The sequence below is a fragment of the Eretmochelys imbricata genome, chromosome 6, assembly GCF_965152235.1.
Source record: "Eretmochelys imbricata isolate rEreImb1 chromosome 6, rEreImb1.hap1, whole genome shotgun sequence".
NCBI lineage: Eukaryota > Metazoa > Chordata > Testudines > Cheloniidae > Eretmochelys > Eretmochelys imbricata.
This window is the reverse complement of record NC_135577.1, coordinates 11,897,435-11,917,767: the sequence shown is the minus strand read 5'-3', so window position 1 is coordinate 11,917,767 and position 20,333 is coordinate 11,897,435. Positions and strand designations below refer to the sequence as shown.

The 20,333-nt window shown below is 58.7% G+C and overlaps 2 protein-coding genes across 6 annotated transcripts; one reads left to right on the top strand and one right to left on the bottom strand.

The window, feature by feature from the left end:
* The first annotated feature begins 1,387 nt into the window (after positions 1–1,387).
* On the top strand, positions 1,388–7,178 carry PPP1CA (protein phosphatase 1 catalytic subunit alpha). The gene is made up of 7 exons (XM_077820834.1): positions 1,388–1,556; positions 3,135–3,266; positions 3,540–3,770; positions 4,248–4,352; positions 5,584–5,807; positions 6,161–6,295; positions 6,750–7,178. Exons 1-7 carry the CDS (start codon positions 1,502–1,504, stop codon positions 6,858–6,860), a joined length of 993 nt encoding a protein of 330 aa, XP_077676960.1. The 5' UTR covers positions 1,388–1,501; the 3' UTR covers positions 6,861–7,178.
* Positions 7,179–8,386: 1,208 nt separating this feature from the next.
* Positions 8,387–19,183, bottom strand: RAD9A (RAD9 checkpoint clamp component A). 5 transcript variants are annotated; one of them, XM_077820829.1, is made up of 12 exons: positions 18,974–19,183; positions 13,286–13,492; positions 12,956–13,026; positions 12,518–12,652; positions 11,897–12,011; positions 11,285–11,384; positions 10,291–10,400; positions 9,913–10,019; positions 9,757–9,821; positions 9,380–9,502; positions 8,898–9,114; positions 8,387–8,663 (listed from the first exon to the last, which is right to left on the bottom strand). In XM_077820829.1, exons 2-12 carry the CDS (start codon positions 13,317–13,319, stop codon positions 8,559–8,561), a joined length of 1,182 nt encoding a protein of 393 aa, XP_077676955.1. In that variant the 5' UTR covers positions 13,320–13,492; positions 18,974–19,183; the 3' UTR covers positions 8,387–8,558. The 5 variants fall into 5 exon arrangements, with proteins under 5 accessions (XP_077676955.1, XP_077676954.1, XP_077676956.1 ...); XM_077820828.1 differs by having other exon boundaries at positions 18,995–19,183; XM_077820830.1 differs by lacking the exon at positions 9,380–9,502 and having other exon boundaries at positions 18,995–19,183.
* Between the last annotated feature and the right edge of the window lie 1,150 nt (positions 19,184–20,333).

The window sequence follows — 20,333 nt, the reverse complement described above, 5'->3', positions numbered from 1 at the left end:
CCTGCAGCGCCCCCTGCTGGCAGAGGCTGGAGCTGGAGTAGCCGGGAGCTCCCCTCCGTCCCAGTCAGCGCCCCCACCCCGCTCCCTGAAGCGCCCCCTGCTGGCAGAGGCTGGGGCTGGAGTAGCCGGGAGCTGCTCCCACCCCAGCCAGCGCCCCCACCCGGCTCCCTGCAGCGCCCCCTGCTGGCAGAGGCTGGAGCTGGAGTAGCAGGGAGCTCCCCTCCGTCCCAGTCAGCGCCCCCACCCCGCTCCCTGCAGTGCCCTCTGCTGGCAGAGGCTGGGGCTGGAGTAGCTGGGAGCTCCCCCCGCCCCAGCCAGCACCCCCACCCACTCCCTGCAGTGCCCCCTGCTGGCAGAGGCTGGAGCTGGAGTAGCCGGGAGCTCCCCCCCGCCCCAGCCAGCACCCCCACCCACTCCCTGCAGCGCCCCCTGCTGGCAGAGGCTGGGGCTGGAGTAGCTGGGAGCTGCCCCCGCCCCAGCCAGCGCCCCCACCCCGCTCCCTGCAGTGCCCTCTGCTGGCAGAGGCTGGGGCTGGAGTAGCTGGGAGCTCCCCCCGCCCCAGCCAGCGCCCCCACCCCGCTCCCTGCAGCGCCCCCTGCTGGCAGAGGCTGGGGCTGGAGTAGCTGGGAGCTGCCCCCGCCCCAGCCAGCGCCCCCACCCCGCTCCCTGCAGTGCCCTCTGCTGGCAGAGGCTGGGGCTGGAGTAGCTGGGAGCTCCCCCCGCCCCAGCCAGCGCCCCCACCCCGCTCCCTGCAGCGCCCCCTGCTGGCAGAGGCTGGGGCTGGAGTAGCCGGGAGCTCCCCTCCGTCCCAGCCAGCGCCCCCACCCGGCTCCCTGCAGCGCCCCCTGCTGGCAGAGGCTGGGGCTGGAGTAGCCGGGAGCTCCCCTCCGTGCCAGTCAGCGCCCCAACCCGGCTCCCTGCAGCGCCCCCTGCTGGCAGAGGATGGGGCTGGAGTAGCCGGGAGCTCCCCTCCGTCCCAGTCAGCGCCCCCACCCGGCTCCCTGCAGCGCCCCCTGCTGGCAGAGGCTGGGGCTGGAGTAGCCAGGAGCTCCCCTCCGTCCCAGTCAGCGCCCCAACCCGGCTCCCTGCAGCGCCCCCTGCTGGCAGAGGATGGGGCTGGAGTAGCCGGGAGCTCCCCCCGCCCCAGCCAGCGCCCCCACCCGGCTCCCTGCAGCGCCCCCTGCTGGCAGAGGATGGGGCTGGAGTAGCCGGGAGCTCCCCCCGCCCCAGCCAGCGCCCCCACCCCGCTCCCTGCAGCGCCCCCTGCTGACAGAGGCCGCGCTGCGGAGCCGCGCCCTCCCCCGGGGCTATAGGCCGGTGTCTGCTCATAATCCCTCCACTCCTCTAGGGGGCGCGGCGCTCCCGACCCGCCTCCTCGCTGAAAGCGGCAGTCAGTCAGAGCCAGGCTCTCGGCCCGGACCTCGCGGAGCCAAGCAGGCGGGCGGGGGGTGAGTGCAGCGCGAGGAACCCAGGAGTCCGGGCCTCCCCCCGCAGAGCCGCCATGTCGGAGGGCGAGAAACTCAACCTGGACTCCATCATCGGGCGGCTGCTGGAAGGTGCGGTGGGGCCGGGACGGGAGGAGCCCGAGCGGGGGCGATGGAGGGCGTGGGGCGGTGCTGGGGATTTGTCCGGTTGGCTCCTGCCCTGCCCCCCGCCCCCCGCCCCGCACGGGCTGGGCTGTGGCGGGGTCGGCCGCGGGGAGCCCCGGGGCGCTGTGGCTGGAACGGGCCGGGCGCTCCGGGAAGTTCCGTGTTGACTTCGTGGGTTCCTTTGTTTTCGCTCGGGTCTCCCTGCCTGCAGCGCGCTCCTGGGCGGGGGTCAGGCTGGCCCTTCGTGCAGGGCGGGGACCGGGGCTCCGGTAGCGGCCCGGCCGCTTGCTGCCTGCCCCACGCCGGCCGGGCCCATGGCGTGTACGTTTCATGGCAGTCCTGGGTGGGACTCGCTGTTCCTAGGCCCCGGGGAGGAGCTAGGGACTCTCCCATTCCCGGGGGCGGTGTGGGGACTTGATCGCCGCTGGAGGGGGAGACCCCTGGGGGCGGGGGCGTTTGTGGAGGGAGGGGAGACCGGGAAGAGGGAGGCGTTTGTGGAAAGAGACAGACCGGTGTAGGGGGAGGTGACGGTGGTCCCAGTGCGACCTCTGCTCTCCCAGTGCTGCTAACAAAAGGGAGGGAGAGATTAGCTGTTACTTCCATGCACCCTTATAATACTACGGGTGTTTGGGTGGGCGACCCTAGCTACGCTTTTTGGGTGGTAGTTGACCCCTGGGGCTGGACCCTGGACCGGAGCAGTTGCTGAGCGGCAGATTATCTGATCTCGCATCCCCATGCATCACAAAGGCAAAGCAGAAGCATTAGTCCTGTGTGTCATATGGGGAAACTGAGTGGCCCAAGGTTACAGAACAGTTTAGAGCTGGGGAAAGAACCCAGGTGCCTGGTCTCACAATCCAGTATCAACTATCAGGCCACCCTGCTTCTTAAAACGTGTATTCTTGCAGCCTGCAGTGTTGAAAAGGGCTTTAGTGTGACCAGGAGCGGAGGGGGTGGGGAATGGGATACAGGACCTTTTCCTCTAGTGGGCACTGGCTCTGATCCATCCCCAGAGTGGGAGGACTTGCTGGCTTAGAGGGGTGTGAGAATGGGACATGGGGGGCCTTTCCCCACTGGGGGTGCTGGGTCCAATCCTGCCCTGGGGTGGAGGGACTGGCTGGCTCAGAGGGGTGAGGAAATGGGATGCAGGGCCTTTCCTCTGTAGGGGGTACGAGCTCTCCTCTAACTGGTAGAGTGTCTGAAGATCCCATATGGGTTCTGGCCGAAGGTCCTGTGTGAGATGCCCTGGTGGGTCTGGGTCCAGCCTCACTGCACCTCTTGAGCCGGCTGCACAGAGCTGGTGAGGACCTAGGCTGGGCCAGGGCTCCTTGACACCTCCACCCCCTTTGCTGGTCTTGACTCACCTGTTAACCTGCCCGTGTGTGTGTGGGGGGGCTGCCCAGAAAAGCCTCAGGCAGTTCAGCCCTGTAGTCCCTTGAACCATTCCAGCTGGAGCTGGGGCCTTGCCCTGAGCTGTGGGGGGGTCTGTGAGCTTTGCAGGGGCTATGACCGCAGCCCAGCAGAGACGCCCGCTGTGCTGTGTTGCAGTGCAAGGCTCCCGGCCCGGCAAGAACGTGCAGTTGACGGAGAGTGAGATCCGGGGCCTCTGCCTCAAGTCGCGGGAGATCTTCCTGAGCCAGCCCATCCTGCTGGAGCTGGAGGCACCACTGAAAATCTGCGGTGAGTGAACAAGGTCGGGGGTGGGAACCTTCCTCCTAGCAGCCATGGGGTAGAGGCTGGGGGGATTCTCTGCACCTCTTTTTCACTCTGGGGGGGGTTCGCTGGCTTGGGCTCGGCGGGGGGGAAGCCAGGGCTGGATCCGTGGCCCACTTCCTGGCCTTTTCCAGAGGTGGGAGGGATCCCTAGGTCTGTGGGGGGAGGACCCTGGCTTTGTGGGGGAGGCGGGTTAGGCCTGGCTGTGGTAGCTGCTGTACTCACCTCCTGACCTCCCAGGTGACATCCATGGGCAGTACTATGACCTGCTGCGGCTCTTTGAGTACGGAGGCTTCCCGCCTGAGAGCAACTACCTCTTCCTGGGAGACTATGTGGACCGGGGGAAGCAGTCGCTGGAGACCATCTGCCTCCTGCTGGCCTACAAGATCAAATACCCTGAGAACTTCTTCCTGCTGCGCGGCAACCATGAGTGTGCCAGCATCAACCGCATCTACGGCTTCTACGATGAGTGTGAGTGTGGGGGCCCCTCACCACCACCACCTGGCCCCCTGAGTTTCCCCCCCCCAACCCAGCTCCCCTCACCCTTACCATGAGCGCTCCAGCATCAACCGCGTTTACGGCTTCTATGATGAGTGTGCCCGCATTACTCTGCCCCCTGTACACTCCATATCCTCCACCACCCCGTATCTATACTCTTGTACCCCATCTGCCCTGACCACCATATCCTCTACACCCCGAACCATGAGTGTGCCAATGTCCATGGCAGAGGGCAGCCTCTGCCCTATATCCCATGTGCCCCCTAGCTGACAGGGTCTGACTGGCACCCCCTACAGAGGAAGGCCCTATGTGCCGTCACTGTACAGTTCATTTGGCTCCCTGTATGGCCTAGGTCTCTCCCAGCAGGCCAGGGCCCAGGCTTGGGGGGGGGCCAGCTTCTGTGTCTCCCACAGTGGCTGGACTCCCATCCCCCCACATTGTCCCCCACAGGCAAGAGGCGCTACAACATCAAGCTGTGGAAGACGTTCACCGACTGCTTCAACTGCCTGCCCATCGCTGCCATTGTGGACGAGAAGATCTTCTGCGGCCATGGAGGTGTGGGAGGGGCTGCAGGGTGTGTGGGGCAGTGACCCTGTCCTGGGGGGGGGCAGGGCAGGGAGACAACCTAGTGGGGTGTTTCAGGAATTCCAGTGTGGGCTTCATCCAGTAGAGGGCACTGCTGGGGAAGGCGGAGGGTGCTAGTGTCCCATGGGGCTGTGGGCACTTGATCAGGGCAGGGTGTTGGGGTAGGGCTAATGGATGCTGGGAGAGCTGTGGGGGTGGGAGCATCTGGGGTGGGCTGCTGCAAGGCAGATATTGGGGGGCAGGGAGTTGCTATAGGGGCTGTGTATGGTGGGATAATTAAAATGTAAGCCCCTTTGTTTTCAGTTTAAACTGATTTTTACCGAAAAATCCCCAGGTTTTTACAAAAAGTATTATTCATTTTTTTTCTGATTTTCACCCTACTTTTCCGTCATTCAAATATATATAAAAAAATGTTTGATTAGGAAAATACAAAGCATTGCATGAACTATATGTATCACGATAATACATTAGTCTGTGTATATGCAAAGCTGCCTGTTGAACTAAGGCTATGTATTGGTCTAGAAGATACATGCAAGAAATAAAGAGGCAACATGCAAAATCTGAAGTGCATGTGCATCTGAACATACTGATGAATCTCATGCTCACCACGTACACATTTCAAGCTGTTAGCAGATAACGGTTTAAAGATCTGACACACTAAAATGAGAAGAAAATCTGTATCAGAATACATTTCTGAACAGAAGGAAGTATTCAAAAGTTTTCAAAAACAAAAACATGAGAAAAGGATGAAGTTGAGTGTATGTGCTGCAAATGGTGTGGCCCAATTATTAAATGTAAATATTTATATGCGAATAGTTCTAAGTCTACACCAGTAAACTGTTCAAATAAAAAGCTTTATTTGGGGATTAGAGATCTATTGTTTTCTTAAACTCAGAGGTGACGTTTTTGAGTTCTGTTTTAGTTCTGCAGCAAATCACATTGATGAATGGAATTCACAGCATTAATTTACTGAATACTTTTCCCCCGTCCTTCCGTCCACCAAAATAAAACCAATATATACCCAGAAAAATTAAGTTTTTTGCACTGATTTTTCACCTGGTGGTGGTGTTGTGGTAATAAACACTGATAAATTCCTGGGGAAAATTAAATAAAATAAAAACTGAAAACGAAGGGCCCTATTAATATGCTACCACAGTGTGTGGGGCGGAATCTAACAGACTAATTTCCCCCCTCCCCTCAGGGCTCTCGCCAGACCTGCAGTCGATGGAGCAGATCCGCAGGATCATGCGCCCCACGGACGTGCCAGATCAGGGCCTGCTGTGTGACCTCCTCTGGTCTGACCCCGATAAGGATGTCCAGGGCTGGGGCGAGAATGATCGCGGCGTCTCCTTCACCTTTGGCTCTGAGGTGGTCGCTAAGTTCCTGCACAAACATGACCTGGACCTTATCTGTCGGGCACACCAGGTACTAGCGGGGGAGCCCAGCACTAGGGGGCTGTTGGATGAGATTGAGGGGCATCAGAAGGGCCGGGATGGCTGGGGGGCCGTGGGTCTGGATGGAGGGCCATCGTCAGAACTGTGTGGGGTGCTCTCTGGTGGGGCTTCCCCTGGCTGGGGTACAGGAACCTGCTGGCTGGGGGTGGCTTGCATTGTTTGGATCAGTCTGTTCCTGCTCCTGTGTCCCAAGTGGGTGACAGAGAGGGGTTAGTCTGTGGTGCCAGGCTGTGTCAGTTTGGGGGTCAGGCAGAGCTGGGGGCATGGAGTGGGGTGCCTGGGGGTGGGTCGGGCCAGATACTAACTTCTGTCTCCTTGCCCCAGGTGGTGGAGGATGGTTACGAGTTCTTTGCCAAGCGCCAGCTGGTGACACTCTTCTCAGCCCCCAACTACTGCGGCGAGTTTGACAACGCAGGTGCTATGATGAGTGTGGACGAGACGCTCATGTGCTCCTTCCAGGTGAGCCCGGGGCAGGGCAGGGCAGTGCCATGCCCACCCTGCTGGGGCAGGGGGAGTGTGGAGCCAGCACCCTGCGGCAGCCCTGGCCCTGCAGCCTGAGCTCCCTGCCAGGGGGAGCTGGGAGGGGTGTCAGACATCAGCTGGGATAATGGCGAGTGGGGGACGAAACCTCCTGCAGAGGACAACCCCCCCTTTCCAGTAACAGCCCAGATGGGGAAGGGTCTGGGCCTTAGAGGAGCTGTGGGGACCCCAAGTCTGGACTCTGAGGAGGTGTGTCCCTATGGCAGCCACTTCTTCAGTGAGGGGGCGGGGCTGAAATTTCAAGAGCAGTAGATCCTCTGGGCTGCGGGGGCTGGAATGGGCCCTGGCCCAGTACCTGTGCCGGCTCTTGAGGGGCAGGGCCCAGCAGGCTGGGACCCCCTTCTCTGCATCCAACCTGCCTCTTCTCCTGCAGATCCTGAAACCGGCTGACAAGAACAAGGGCAAGTACGGGCAGTTCAGCGGCCTGAACCCCGGCGGGCGCCCTGTCACACCCCCGCGTAACTCAGCCAAGGCCAAGAAGTAACCAGCTGCTCCCCCTGCCCTACCCCATGGACTGGGGGTGCCCCTTCACTGCCCTGTCCTTGGTTCTCTGCACAGAGGGGCTCTGCTGTCTAGTGCCCACCCTGCCTGCCTGGGGCAGAGCTGATTTATTATTTTTAGACTCCTGGAGTTTGATACCAAAAATCCTGCTCTGGGGAGAGGGAGCCAGAGAGGGCTCTTGATTCTGGGGGAGTGGGTTTAACCTTTTTGGATCAAGTCTATTTTGCCAGTTGAGCCCCTTGCCCCTCCCCCACAATGCTGAGAAGATTTTTTTTGAATAAATATTTACCAGAAATTCTTACCCTGCTGCCTCCCTGTCCCTCCATTCCCAACCCATGGCAGGGGCTCTCTGAGGGGCTATGCAGGGAATACCCTGTCTTGCCCCATGCTGAGGCTCTAATGTCCCTGGGAGTGGACAATGGTATCTCCCCTCAGCCCCTGCCTGTTGCAGCCAATGCCACAGGGCGCTCCTTTCTGACCTGTAAGCAGGGGCCTAGCGCCTTCCAGCCCCCAGCACCTCCTCACGCGCCCCCCCCCTCCCCCGGCAGAGTGCTGATATGCAGCCACTTCTGGGGAGAGCTGTGCTGCCCCTACACCATCGGTTGGGGTTGTGTTATGGTGGGGCCATGAACTAGCCTGGTATGATGGAGAGCAGAGGGCCACAGCCCCCTGCAGAGACCTTGATGGCTCCAGGAGCCAAGGGCTCCCTGCCAGGAAGGGGGTGCTGAGGGTGTCAGTGGCAGCTGAGCCCAGACTGCCCCCTCATTAAGATGGGAGGAGGCAGCATGTGGGGGTCACTGTAGCAGAGGATATTGGGGTGAACTCAGCTGCCTGGAAGGGGGTATGACAGCCATTACAATGGGAGTGTGCTGGAGGGGGAAAGCATGGGCCTGCTCTTCCTGCCCCCAGTGTGGCTGCGAAGCAGCAGGGCTAATAAGAGCCAGGTGCCCAGGAGCAGGACACAGCCCCCCGCTCTGCCTAGTTTGTGGCCCCCCAGCAGACAGTCTGGCAGCTTCCCTCAGCCGAGGTAGACACTGTGCACACTGGCAGCTGCAGATTTGCTGGCTTCTAACCAGGGAAAGGGTGGGGTGGGGAGACCCAGGGCAGGGTGGGATGGTGCTCCTGGGCAGTAAGAGGGTTACAGTGTGCCCCAGCTACTCAGCCTGTGGCTGTTGTTAGCCCAGCAGCTCAGCTCCATAGCCAGCTCACTCACGGCCAGCAGCAGGGCTCCAGCAGCTCCCAGGAATTTGCCCTGAGTGAGGACAGTCCCTGCAGGGCAAGTTGGGGCAGATACACCCCCTGTCACAGCCTCAAACCCACCAGCCCTGCAAGAAGGACCTAGGCAAGCAGCAGGGAACCCAGCTAGCTTAGCTACAGTAAGAGGCACTTGGGGGATGGAACAGCCTGGCCTAGCTTTTGCAAGGTGTGGGAAGGAAAGGATCCTGCCCGCAGCCCCGCCAACTGGCTGGGGGTGGAGCGGAGCTTCTCCTTCAGCCCCAGCAGCAGCTCTGCAGGCAGCAGCATGTTTTATTATAAAAGCTTTATTTACAGGGCAATGTCTTCACAGGGGCTTGGAAGCAGCATCCCTAGCCCTGCTTCAGCAGAGGTAATGGGGTTGTAAAGTCCAGCTTCTCCATGCAGGTTCTTGGGGGCTTGGAGCCACGCTGCAGAAGGTGACCTCTCAGGACTCTCCCTCGCTATCCTCAGCCAGCACATCCTGGCTGGGCCCTGGATGGGTCCCAGCCTGAGACTGGGTCAGCACCGACCCAAAGAACAAGGAGCGGAACTGAAAGAGATGCAGCAGGATGTGGGGGCGGGGGGGAGAGATGGGGGGCAGGGGAAGAGGACTCCCCAGCTTCCCTCTCCACCCATGCTCCCCCTCCACCCACATGGTCCCATTCCCCCCAGGCTCCCATACACCCCTGCCACCAGCAACTGGGAGTCCACACAGCTCCCCTCCACAGAACAGCCCTGATGCCTCTGCCCACATTAGGGCACCCCCCCAGTCACCACCACATACCTTTTTTGGGGGGGGGGTCCCTGGCACAGCCACCTCCAGATCACTCTCCATGGCACTGCTCTCTGACTCCAGGGCAACGCACGGATGGGGGCATCTCTGGGGAAAGGTGGGGCTGGAGGGCAGCCCTGGCCCCTCCTCACATGTGGTCTCCATAGCAATCATGTAGGAATCAATATCATCGGCTGTGAAGTCATCAGCAGTAGCCAGGGGAAAGGCACTGTGGGGAGAAGGGAGTGGGGCTGGGGCCACAGTCAAACCCTGCCTCTGGAGATGGGGTCCTTACCCCTCCCTCTTGTGGCCAGCCCAGTAACCTAGCTCTCCCACCCTTAGGCTTCCCCACAGAAGCTGCTACCTGAGTCTGCAGACAGCCTGCAACAGCAGCTCTACGAGGGAGGTGGCAGCCAACTAGTCTGATGGGGCTGTTCACTCTGAACTCTAATGACAACTGAATGCTACTTTCAAACCCACAGGGCCCTGCTTACCCATTGGCCGGCTGAGCCTGCAAGGTTGTGGAACGGACCTGAGAGCTGCTGTTGGGGTCTGACAGGGTGGCCAGGACCAGGTGCACTTCCAGCAGGGGGTCTGACAGGGTGAAGATGGCAGGCCTGCAGGGATAGCACAGGGGGATGAGACAGATTGGGAGGGGCGGTCCAAGACTCTACAGGGACAGCAGAGGGTGTGTACAGAGCGAAAAAGAGAGCTACAGCAAGAGGCTGGGGAGTCCACATGCGACCCCAGCCAATCCAGAGGGGCAGGGAGTGAGTGGCAATGAGTACGTGATCCCATCTGGAGAGAGCCAGCTCAGGGCACTGAGGTAGAGGGAGCATCCCCACCCCACAAACATTTAGCCTGGACATACCTGCCTGGGGAGTCGAAGTGGATGTTGAGAGGCAGGTTGGAGGACTCAGCGAAGCTCAGGAGACCCTAGGGGCAGACAGACAGGGTCAGTGAGGCAGCCTCACCCTCTGGGGCTAGAGCAGAAGAGCTGGGGGGCAGGGGGGCCCTGCTTGCTCACCCGGAACTCCTTGAGGCAGAAGGTGACATGGGACTGCTGCTGCACCTGGACGTCCTGGAACTCATCCTCAGAGAGGCACAGCTCGGTCACCATTATCCTGCTGGGCTCTGGGGACAGAGGGGGCTCAGCATCAGCCTCCTGGTGTCCCCACACTGCCAAGCCACCCCCCAGGACCCACCGGCCATTCTCCATAAACAGCTGCCAAAACCTCCCGCCCCAGAGATGCCAGCCAGCCCAGACACCAGGGCTTGTGGAGTTGGACATGGGGCTCTTCCCCTCTAGGGGGTGCCAGCTCCAATCCAGCCCCATGGCAGGAGGACTGGGCCGTGCTGTGTCTCTTTAGGATGAAGCCCATGGTGGGCGGGCGGGCTGGCTCACCTGTCTCCTCATCCAGGTAGTTGCGGAAGCTCACCTTCCCGGCAGGGCTGACCCCCAGCGTCACCTCGGCCAGTGTCACCGGAAAATGGACCACAGCATCCACCAGCACCCTGCCACCAGAGGTGAGCGAGCTGTGAGCCCCACCCTACAGACATAGCTGCATCCTCCCACCCACTCCGTGGAGCGCCCCAGAGAGCCAATTGAACCCCCGATCCTCCCACCCCCTCCGTGCCAAGCTACTGCCCCAGAGAGCCTGCTGTGCCCCTCGATCCTCCCACCTGTGCCAACCTAGCACCCCAGAAAGCCAGCTGTGACGCCAATCCTCCTACCCTCTCCGTGCCAACCTAGCGCCCTAGAGAGCCAGCTGTGCCCCCCCGAACCTCCAACCTCTTCCATGCTGACTTAGCACCCCAGAGAGACAGCTTCTGCCCCCCCGATCTTCCCACCCCAAACTAGCACCCAAGGGAGCCAGCATATGTTCCCAATCTCTCTGCGCTCCCCTCATCTATATCTGTGGTTCTCAACCAAGGGTCCACAGCACCCCAGGGAGGCCGTGAACAGGTTTCAGGGGTCTGCGGGCTCCACAGTTGAAGCCCGGAACCCCAAGTCCCTTTCCCCCGCGAGACTAAAGCCAGAAGTGAAGCTGCAGGGCCAAAGCCTGGCGCGCCGAGCCCTGGTGCCCCATAAGGCAGAAGCCCCCAGCCCCACAGGGCTAAAGCCCAGAACTCCTCCCCTCACCCAGTGGCTGAAGCCCACAGTCCCAAGATCCCCCCTGACACTGCGACTGAAGCCCCTGAGTCCCAGCCCCACCGGGCTCATGTCCCTCCCTCCCAGAAGACGCCCCTGCTTTGGTAGCTGAAGCCTGGAGGCCTCCCCACTGAGCCCTGGAATTTTTATAGCATGCAGGGAGGCCTCAGAAAGAAAAAGGCTGTGAACTCCTCAGCTATACCTCATGCTTCGCTTCCTCTCCCCTGACTTGGCAGAGGCCACTCACCGGGCAGGGGCGCGCAGCATGTTGGCGCACAAATCCTTGTTGAAAACGGCCTGCAGCAACTCGCACTCTTGGAATGACAAGTTGTGGGTCTTGGTGACTCCTGGCAAGGGCATCGGGACAGCAGCTCAGGGCCAGGGCCGTCTTTGCCCTGGCATCAGGACCATCACCAGCCCAGAACCCGCCCCTGCAGATCCTCCCCAATGCACCTCACCAGCCTGGCCCTATGTTCAACAGGGAACCAGGCCGAGGGTCTGACCCTTGGAAACTGCCACACACACACACACACCCCGCCCCCAAAGCTTCACTCACCCCTTGGCCCCGCCCACCTGCAAGCCCCCTTCCGCTTCCCAGTACCATTCATTGCAGGGCCCCCTCTGCCCACCTGGCCCCCAGCTCTGCTTGCCCCAGCCCTCCAACCCAAACTCACTCCATCCAGGCCCCCTGCTACCGTCACTGGACCCCTGAGGTGCCCCCTGTCATTGGAGGGCTCCCTCATTTCCCTCCCCCACCCTGCTAATGGAGCTTCCTGGACACCCCTTCTTGTCCCAGCAGGGCCACCCAGATCCCCGCCTCCCACTCCACTAGAGGGCTCCCCAGCAGCGGTGCACTCACCGTACTTGCAGTGCAGCTGGACAACCAGCCGGCTGGCCCGGGGGTTCAGGGAAATCAGACACTTCTCCACAGTCTTCTCCAGCGAGGGCAGCGAGCGGAACACACCCAGGAAGGACTAGGGGGTCATAGACACCACCCTGTCACCACCTGCACCTCCCGCCACACAGCTGGGGAAATGGCTCCCAGCTCCCCTGCTGTAACCATGAGACACCAATTCCCCTTCCAGAGCCAGGGAGAGAACCCAGGACTCCTGCAGATTCACACCAAGATTCTTTCCCATGGAACAGGATGGTCCCAAGCCCCGATCCCCTCCTCACTCCCCCACCACACCCTGTGCCAGCTGCACTCACTGCCCAGGGCAAAGGAAGTCACAAGCTCCTGCTCCCTGCAGGCGAGCCCCTGGGACACAGGAACTAGGCACACAGGCTGCTAGGAGACAGCACAGGCCAGGGGTGCAGCCAGGGGCACAGCCCTGAGCCCAGCTCTCCCTGGGCAAATGGACTACTCCCCCACCATAGAGCCAGGGCCCTCTGCTGGGCTTCCCATATCCCAGATATCCCTATGCCCTGGGGCATCCCTCTGAGGCCCACCCTTGACACCCTGACGGCACCACAGCCTCACCTTCATGAGGACCTTGCAGCGGAAGGTCTCCCCATCGGGGTCCAAGTTCCCTTCCTCGTAAAGCTGGAAGAAGAGTGGGGCGAACAAGAAGCAGGCATAGGCTGAGCGGGAAGAGTTCACAGCACGCAGGGAGAGCTGTGGAGAGGAGAGCCAGCCGCATCACCGACCAGCCCAACACGGGGAGAGCCAGCCCCGCCACCGACCAGCTCCTCCGCCTCCCCCATGGGAAAGCCAGCCCCATCACCAACCAACCCCCCCGCAGGAGAGCCAGCCCATCACCAACCAGAGAGCGACCCAGCTTGCTCCTCTTGGAGCTCAGTGACAACTCCCAAACCCTGATTAGACACCCCTGTCCTCTGCTGACAACCCCCTTCAGTTCTTCCCTCCCCCTCAGATCAGAAGGGTGCCCCCCAACAGTTAGAACAAACCCCCCCTTACCCCATCCTCCGTGGGCTCTACATAGAGCTCGTCTCCGATGCGGGACAGAGAGTGCACGGCCTTCCCTATGACTGGGGGGGAAGGAGAGAGACAGTGACCCTACGCCAGACCCATCCCACCCCCACTCCCCTAAACTCCTGCTCTCTGAGGCAGGAAGAAAGGCCATTTGGAGCCAGCGCCCCCTAGAGGGGAAAGGCCCCGTGTCCCATTCCCCACCCTGCTGAGACCAGTCCCTCTGCCCTGGGCCAGATGGGAGCCAGTGACCCTTAGGGGGAAAGGCCTCACGTCCTATTCCCCATCCCCATGCCCAGCTGGTAGCCCTGCACGCACCTTTGACATTGCCCCCGGTAACAAGGCACCTCATGGCCACAGAGTGATGCAGCTGGGCTCTTTCCCACCTTTGGGGGGGGAGAGTGTCAAACTCTAACCCCGGTCACAGCGCCGTGAACCCCAAGATAATCCAGCCCTGTGGTGGGGAGAGTCTGTGCCTTGGGTGCTGCCCTGGGGCCTCTTCCAGGGACTAATCAGTACAACATGCTGGGAAGAAATGGGAGAGACACCACCCTGAATAATCAACTCAGCACATCTCTAGTTCCTTTCCCCTGAAGGATCCCAAAGCACTTCCCCTGTATGCACAGGGATCCCTTACCCAGGGCTGGTGCAAGGATATTTGCGCCCTAGGCAAAACTTCCATGTTGCGCCCCCCCCTTCCCCTCCCCTCGTACTGCTTCACTACGGTACAAAGTGGCAATGACAATATCAATAGGACAAATTTCAACAACCTACACACACATAGTCGCACATAAACATATACACTCAAACACTGAACATACACACACAACTGACACAAAGTTAATACTTGATGCAGCAGCACTTGCCAGAGTCTTAGATCTGAAACAACTCAACAAAAATAGTTAGCCTCAGTCGACAACCTCCGAAAACTAGTCAACTTAGCACTAAAACAATCTGTCAGAACGGGTGACGGCTGCGCGTGACGAGGAAAATGACATCGCACACACACACATTCTAGGTACCCAGAGGGGGAGGTTTCCATGTTTGGTAACTATAATGCCTCATGGTGCCTGCTTGTCTCTGCATTGACCAGCTGTGGCTCCACGTGAGCACTTCCCACAGAAATCCTGAGATGGGTAAACTGCCCCAAGAAATTTAAAAATGTCCTGGGCCAAATGTAGAATGAGGGGGGCAGGTAGGGGTCACTGAGGCTGCAGGGGGCACACGGGGAGGCAGCGGCAGGTACCATAGAATATCAGGGTTGGAAGGGACCTCAGGGGACCTAGTCCAACCCCCTGCTCAAAGCAGGACCAATCCCCAATTTTTGTCCCAGATCTCTAAATGGCTCCTTCAAGGACTGAACTCACAACCCTGGATTTAGCAGGCCAATGCTCCAACCATTGAGCTATCCCTTACCCTCAGGCTTTGGGCAAGGAGTCCCGCTCCATCCCCCTAGCGCCCGCAGCTCCCATCTGGTCTTGCCACAGCCCTGCTCTGCGAAGGGTCCTGCCTTAGGCGGGACAAGCCTGGCCCATCTTGTGGGCCCGTAGGGGCTGTGCTCCGCCTCAGAGCAGGCCAGGCCCCGTGCTCCCCACCCTGGAGGGGGCCGGCCCGGCTCCCCTCAGGGCTGGATTAACTTTTTGTGGGCCCCCCTGGGGAATGAAGAGGCCGGGGCAAGAACACAGCGGGCAGGGTGGATTTGATTTAAATCATGACTTAAATCACTAGTTAGAAAGACTTGATTTAATCATGGGTTTCTACATAAAAGTGCATTCTTGTTGGTTGTTATAACCTTAATACATATTCTTCACAACTCAGAGATAGATGTAGGTTTCATTTTTAGAAGGTACACACTATACATTTTTTAAATGATTTATTTTTGAAAACTTTTCAGATGAAAATGAATGATTGTTTGGTTATTTCATTTATCAAAGATAATTGGAGCAGATATTTATGAAGTCATTGGGAGGTGAACTATCTTCAATTCAAGAGGTTAATCATTAATATTTGGAGGATTTTCTTGCCAGGCTGTATTAGGAGGAGAACATCACCAGAAAGACATTTAAATTGTTTTACTTAGCTAAAACAACAACGTTAAGTAGTCTCGATTTTTTTCTTCAACAGCAAACAAAATATTTTAACAAAAAAAAGCATATGTAGTCTTTGATTTTTAAGTAGTCTCGATTTTTTTCTTCAACAGCAAACATAAAATATTTTAACAAAAAAAAGCATATGTCCCTCACTTCTCACATTTATCTCCAGACTTCTCCTTGTCCAGATCTATTCTGCCCCAAATTCTATTCTTCTATTCATTGAACTTTTTGAAACTTTTCACTTTTAAAGAGAGGTAAGGGGTTGACCCTGTGTACACAAATTTGCAGAGGGACAATAGAGTTGAGGTCTGTTATTTCTCACCTCTATACATTAATTTATTTATTTAAAAACATGTTTGCTGTTAACAACCGTGTTATCTCTAGAGACACAAGTCCACAGTTTGAGAACTGCAAAACTAAGCATCTCTGATGGTATCTTCTAGACTGAGCACTGAGTCCCATTGGGTAGATAGAAAAATTAACATAAATAATCTATACAGAACCCCATAAGATTGGGTCCCTAATCCATGAACTATTAGAAATCATTTACAAAACTTTTCTTAAACATTACATGAATATATTGTCTCATACTATAGAATTAGAATTTATAATCCCTATTCCATCATAGTTTTAATTAAGATATAATGTATCTTTAGATGGATTTTTCCCTCAAAAATCCGATTTAAATTAAAAAAAAATCCATTTTTTTTAAGTCATTGATTTTTATCCACCTTGACAACTGGGCATGGTGGGGGGGAAGGATTGATCCCCAGCTGGAACAAGACAGGGGCCAGGGGCAAGATGAGCACAGTGGGTCATGGGGGGAGGATTAGTCCCTGCTGGGGGTGGAGATGTGCAGGAGTCAGGGCATGAGGTGGGCAGGCTGGGTATATGTGGGGGTGCAGGAGTCAGGACTGAGGGCTGGGTGTGTGTGAGGGGGGTTCACGAGTCAGGGCATGTGGTGTGGGGGGGTTGGGTATTTGTGGGGGGTGCAGGGGTCAGGGCAGGGAGGTGTGGGGGGTGCAGGGGTCAGGGCAGAGGGCTGGAGGTGTGGGCTAGGGTCATGGGGATGCTCCCAGCCCCCTGCCCTGAGCGGCTCACGGCAGGGGGCTGGAGGGGATATACCCCGATTCCACCCCTTTCCCCCAAGGCCCCGCTCCTGCCTCTTCTCCACTTCCTCCCTCTCCCTGGCAACAGCTGATCGGTGGCAGGGAGGGAGAGGGAGTGAGAGGGGGAGGTGGGAACCCAGCACGCTGGGGGAAGAGGCGGGGGAGGGGAGGAGCTCGGCTGCAGGCACAGCCTGCCTTATTGAAGTAGAACAGAGCCCCAGCACCAAGCTTCTGCCCCTGCAGGGGAGGGCGGGGGACGGAGAAGAGTGGCCGCTGGGGCCCCTTCGGAGCGTGGGCCTGGCACCATGATGAATCTGCTACTGCCCGCAGTGCTGCCCCGCCCGCCACAGTGAAAGCTGCGCCCAGGGTCCGTCCCCCGGTGCTGCGCGGCGGCCAGGCAGCGCCCATGCTCAGAGAAAAGACAAGTTAAAATGTAAAAAAAAAAAAAATTGGGGGGCACCGCTTTTTGGCGCCCCCAAATCTTGACGCCCTAGGCGATCGGCTCGTTCACCTAATGGTTGCACCGGCCCTGCCCTTATCCAGCACTAATGTGCAGCCACCTCTGGGGTGGGGCTAGGCAGCTGTTGAACAGCCACACAGGAGTGCCTAGCGGGAAGTGAAGGAGAACCTCTGTCAGACTGAAGCTTCAAGAAGAATCAAGGGAGGTAGATTTACTTTCTTAGTCCCCTGCTGGAGCTCCTAATCTTGCCCCTGCATGTTACCCCTCCCCCTCCTGGGGGCTCATTCCCTTGCCCTTAGGCCGATTGCCCCCCCCACCCCCTTCTCTGGAGTCTCCCCCTCCAGCTCCCTGTACTGTTTTGTGGCTCTTCTCATGCCCTAGAGTTTGTCAATCCCTTTCTGGTTCCGAGAGGCCCAGCTCCCAAACACAACATCCCAACTGCCTCAGCTCTGCAAAGAACAGGGCTCGTTCCTGCTGTGGGAGATGCACACCAGCCTCAACCTGCACCAGCCTTTCCTGCAGCCTCATCCCATCACAGACCCAGGTGGTCTCCTTTGCCACGTGTCCTCCCCCCAGCTCCTTCTGGCCACTCTGGCTGTCCCATCTCCCAGCCAGGTTCTGGCTGGCAGATCATCCCTCTCAGGTGTCCCAGCTGCACTTGCCCATTCAGTGCCTCATTTTGCAAGTCACTGCCCACATTCCTAACCTCTCCCCTTCTTTTAATCAGCCCCCTCCTTCTCCAGGGAGCCTTTCTGTCCTGTGCTGATTGCAACTCCTGCCATTTTCACAGCAGCTGCAGGTCTCCTTAGCGAGCTGGGTGCACCCTCTTCCTGGGCTCTGGCTACACCAGGCTAGGAAGATAGATGGCTAAATAACAGTGATTAACCTAACACCTAGTCAAGAAAAAGCAAACTGTACTTTAGATGATTAGCATACACTAAGCCAGTCAATGTAATGCCTGAGTTAGTGAGACTGAGCTAATCTAATCCCATTTAGCGAGCAGATTGAGGGACGTGATCATCCCCCTCTATTCGACATTGGTGAGGCCTCATCTGGAGTACTGTGTCCAGTTTTGGGCCCCACACTACAAGAAGGATGTGGAAAAATTGGAAAGAGACCAGCGAAGGGCAACAAAAATGATTAGGGGTCTGGAACACATGACTTATGAGGAGAGGCTGAGGGAACTGGGATTGTTTAATCTGCGGAAGAGAAGAATGAGGGGGGATTTGATAGCTGCTTTCAACTACCCGAGAGGTGGTTCCAGAGAGGATGATTCTAGACTATTCTCAGTGGTGGAAGAGGACAGGACAAGGAGTAATGGTCTCAAGTTGCAGTGGGGGAGGTTTAGGTTGGATATTAGGAAAAACATTTTCACGAGGAGGGTGGTGAAACACTGGAATGCGTTGCCTAGGGAGGTGGTGGAATCTCCTTCCTTAGAAGTTTTTAAGGTCAGGCTTGACAAAGCCCTGGCTGGGATGATTTAATTGGGGATCGGTCCTGCTTTTGAGCAGGGGGTTGGACTAGATGACCTCCTGAGGTCCCTTCCAACCCTGATATTCTATGATTCTATGATTTAACCCATCCCTCCCCTAAATCCTAGACTGGACATGGTCCATATCACTAACCACACTGGTCACCAAGGCCAGACTGAACTGGGATGCCTGCAGTTGGGACTGGAGGCAGGTGATGAGGGTCCCAGCCCACACCTCCCTACAGCTCGCTTTGTTAGCATGGAGCCTGCAGCCCTACTGTCAGTTTCTGCAACTCTCCATCTGCATCCCCATCCAAACCACTCTGAAGGGCCTATTGATCCCGCCAGCACAAGAGCAGCCACCCAGGCAAGGAAACAGAACTGAAAGGGAAGATGCTTTGTCAGTGCAGGTGTGCCGCTGCTGGGGGCATCAACAGACTCTGCAGCGCGCAGTCCTTCCCACCACACACTGCCCCCCCACCTCCCCAGTACCTGTCCCTGCCCTCCACACACTGTCCCCCCAGCAACCTGTCCTACTCCACTCCTACATACTGCTCCCCTGCCCTGTCCCACCTCCAGCACCCTGTCCTGTCCCAACCCCACACCAGACACTGCCAAACTTCCACACCACCTCCAGCACCCTGCCCTCTCCCACCTCACCTCAGCTCTGGCACCCTGTCCTACCCCCACATGCTGTTCCCCTCCCTACCCATCCCATCCCCATACCACACACTATCCATCTGCACCCTGTCGTACCCTGCCCCACTCCAACACACCCTACCAAATCCTGCCCCAAGCCACCCCATGCATGAGCAATCATGCCTGCCCTAGACACCGCTCTTAGCCCCGCCCACCTACCGTAACCCCGCCCACCTTAGCTCCGCCCCATCACACCTGTCCCCGAGGCGCGCTCCCCGTCCTTGCTCGGTGCTGCCCGATCTCCAGCGACCCCAGCGCAGAGCGGGGCGGCCCGGCCCGCCACTCGCCGGACAGCTCCCGAACAGGAGGCGCCCGGGCTTCTGGAGAGACAGCGCCTCTTCCGGATGCTCTCGCCCAGCACCCGCGCCACTCCTGACGCCGCTTCTGGGCAACCCACCTCCCCTCCCCTCGGCCGTCTTCCCATTGGCCGAGCCCGGTCTCGGCCCCGCCTCTTAGCCTGTCCTACTGGCTCACGGGTCACGTGGAGGGGGAGCTCTTCACTTCACGTGACAAAGTCTCCAGAGAGGAGCCGCGCCGGCCCGGCTAGAGGGCACGTGAGCTCCCTGGGTGGAGCCTTGTTCTGGCTGTCCCCGCGTCACCCAGGCCACTTCGCCTGGTGGGCTCGTCCCCTCCTGCCATTGGAGGAGCCGAACGACGCTGATTGGCTGGGACGAGAGAGGGACAGAACTACCAGCCAATGGGGCCTCGAATGCAGGAGGTAGAGTGCCGGGTCAACCAAGAGCCTCACCCCGGCCTAGGCTCCCTCCCCTGCGACCCCCTGGCTCAGGTCCTGCCCCGCCTGCCCTCACAGACCTTCCCTGGGGCCCAGATTGCCCCCACCCCCGCGAGACAGCTCCTGCTGGGGCTCCCTCCCCCACTCTCAGAGACCCACTCCCAAGCTCGGAGACACACCCCACTAGACTCAGGCTCCTTTCCCTGCCCCATCTCAGAGATACCCCACCCCCTGGGGCCCAGGCTGCCCCTCTGGCCCCCACTCAAACACCCCCCCCGAGTCTCCTCCCCTGGGCCCAGACTCTTTCCCGCCCTCTGGGCTCACCTCATTCTCCTCTTGGAGACTTTAGGCTCAGGTTCCCTCCCCAGGTCCCACACTTGCTACCCCAGGTTTGTTGGAAGCTGTGGTCTCCATGGGCAACCACAGTCTACCTCTTTGTGGCACATGATCTAGGTGGCCGCTCAGCCATGCCCCGGCACTGGCACCTCATCTGGGCACAAGCTGCTCGTGCAGAGGATGAGGCCAAGAAGCAAAGGGACCAGGAGGAGCCTTTGCAAGGGCTTTCCTAGCCCCTTCCCAGCTCAGGATCCTTTGTCAGGGGCTGAAGCTCCCTCCCTGTGCCCTAGCTGAGCAGGACCTCGCGGCCTCCCCATCACAGCACAGGCAAACGATTCTGGTGAGCTCTGTTCTGGTGAGTGACTGTCATACCCACCTCTTGGGGCCCTGTACTCATCATCTCAGTGACACAAATGCCTCAAACTCCCCAGGAGCTGGGAGCTATGCTAAGGTCTTCCCCGCCTT

Coding starts and splice junctions, on each gene's coding strand:
- RAD9A (XM_077820829.1), bottom strand. CDS start 13,319: ATGAGGTGCCTTGTTACCGGGGGCAATGTCAAAG. Junction 13,027..13,285: donor TACCGGGGGCAATGTCAAAG/GTGCGTGCAGGG, acceptor CTTCCCCCCCAG/TCATAGGGAAGGCCGTGCAC. Junction 11,385..11,896: donor CCAGCTGCACTGCAAGTACG/GTGAGTGCACCG, acceptor TGCCCTTGCCAG/GAGTCACCAAGACCCACAAC.
- PPP1CA (XM_077820834.1), top strand. CDS start 1,502: ATGTCGGAGGGCGAGAAACTCAACCTGGACTCCATCATCGGGCGGCTG. Junction 3,771..4,247: donor CTACGGCTTCTACGATGAGT/GTGAGTGTGGGG, acceptor TGTCCCCCACAG/GCAAGAGGCGCTACAACATC. Junction 5,808..6,160: donor TTATCTGTCGGGCACACCAG/GTACTAGCGGGG, acceptor TCCTTGCCCCAG/GTGGTGGAGGATGGTTACGA.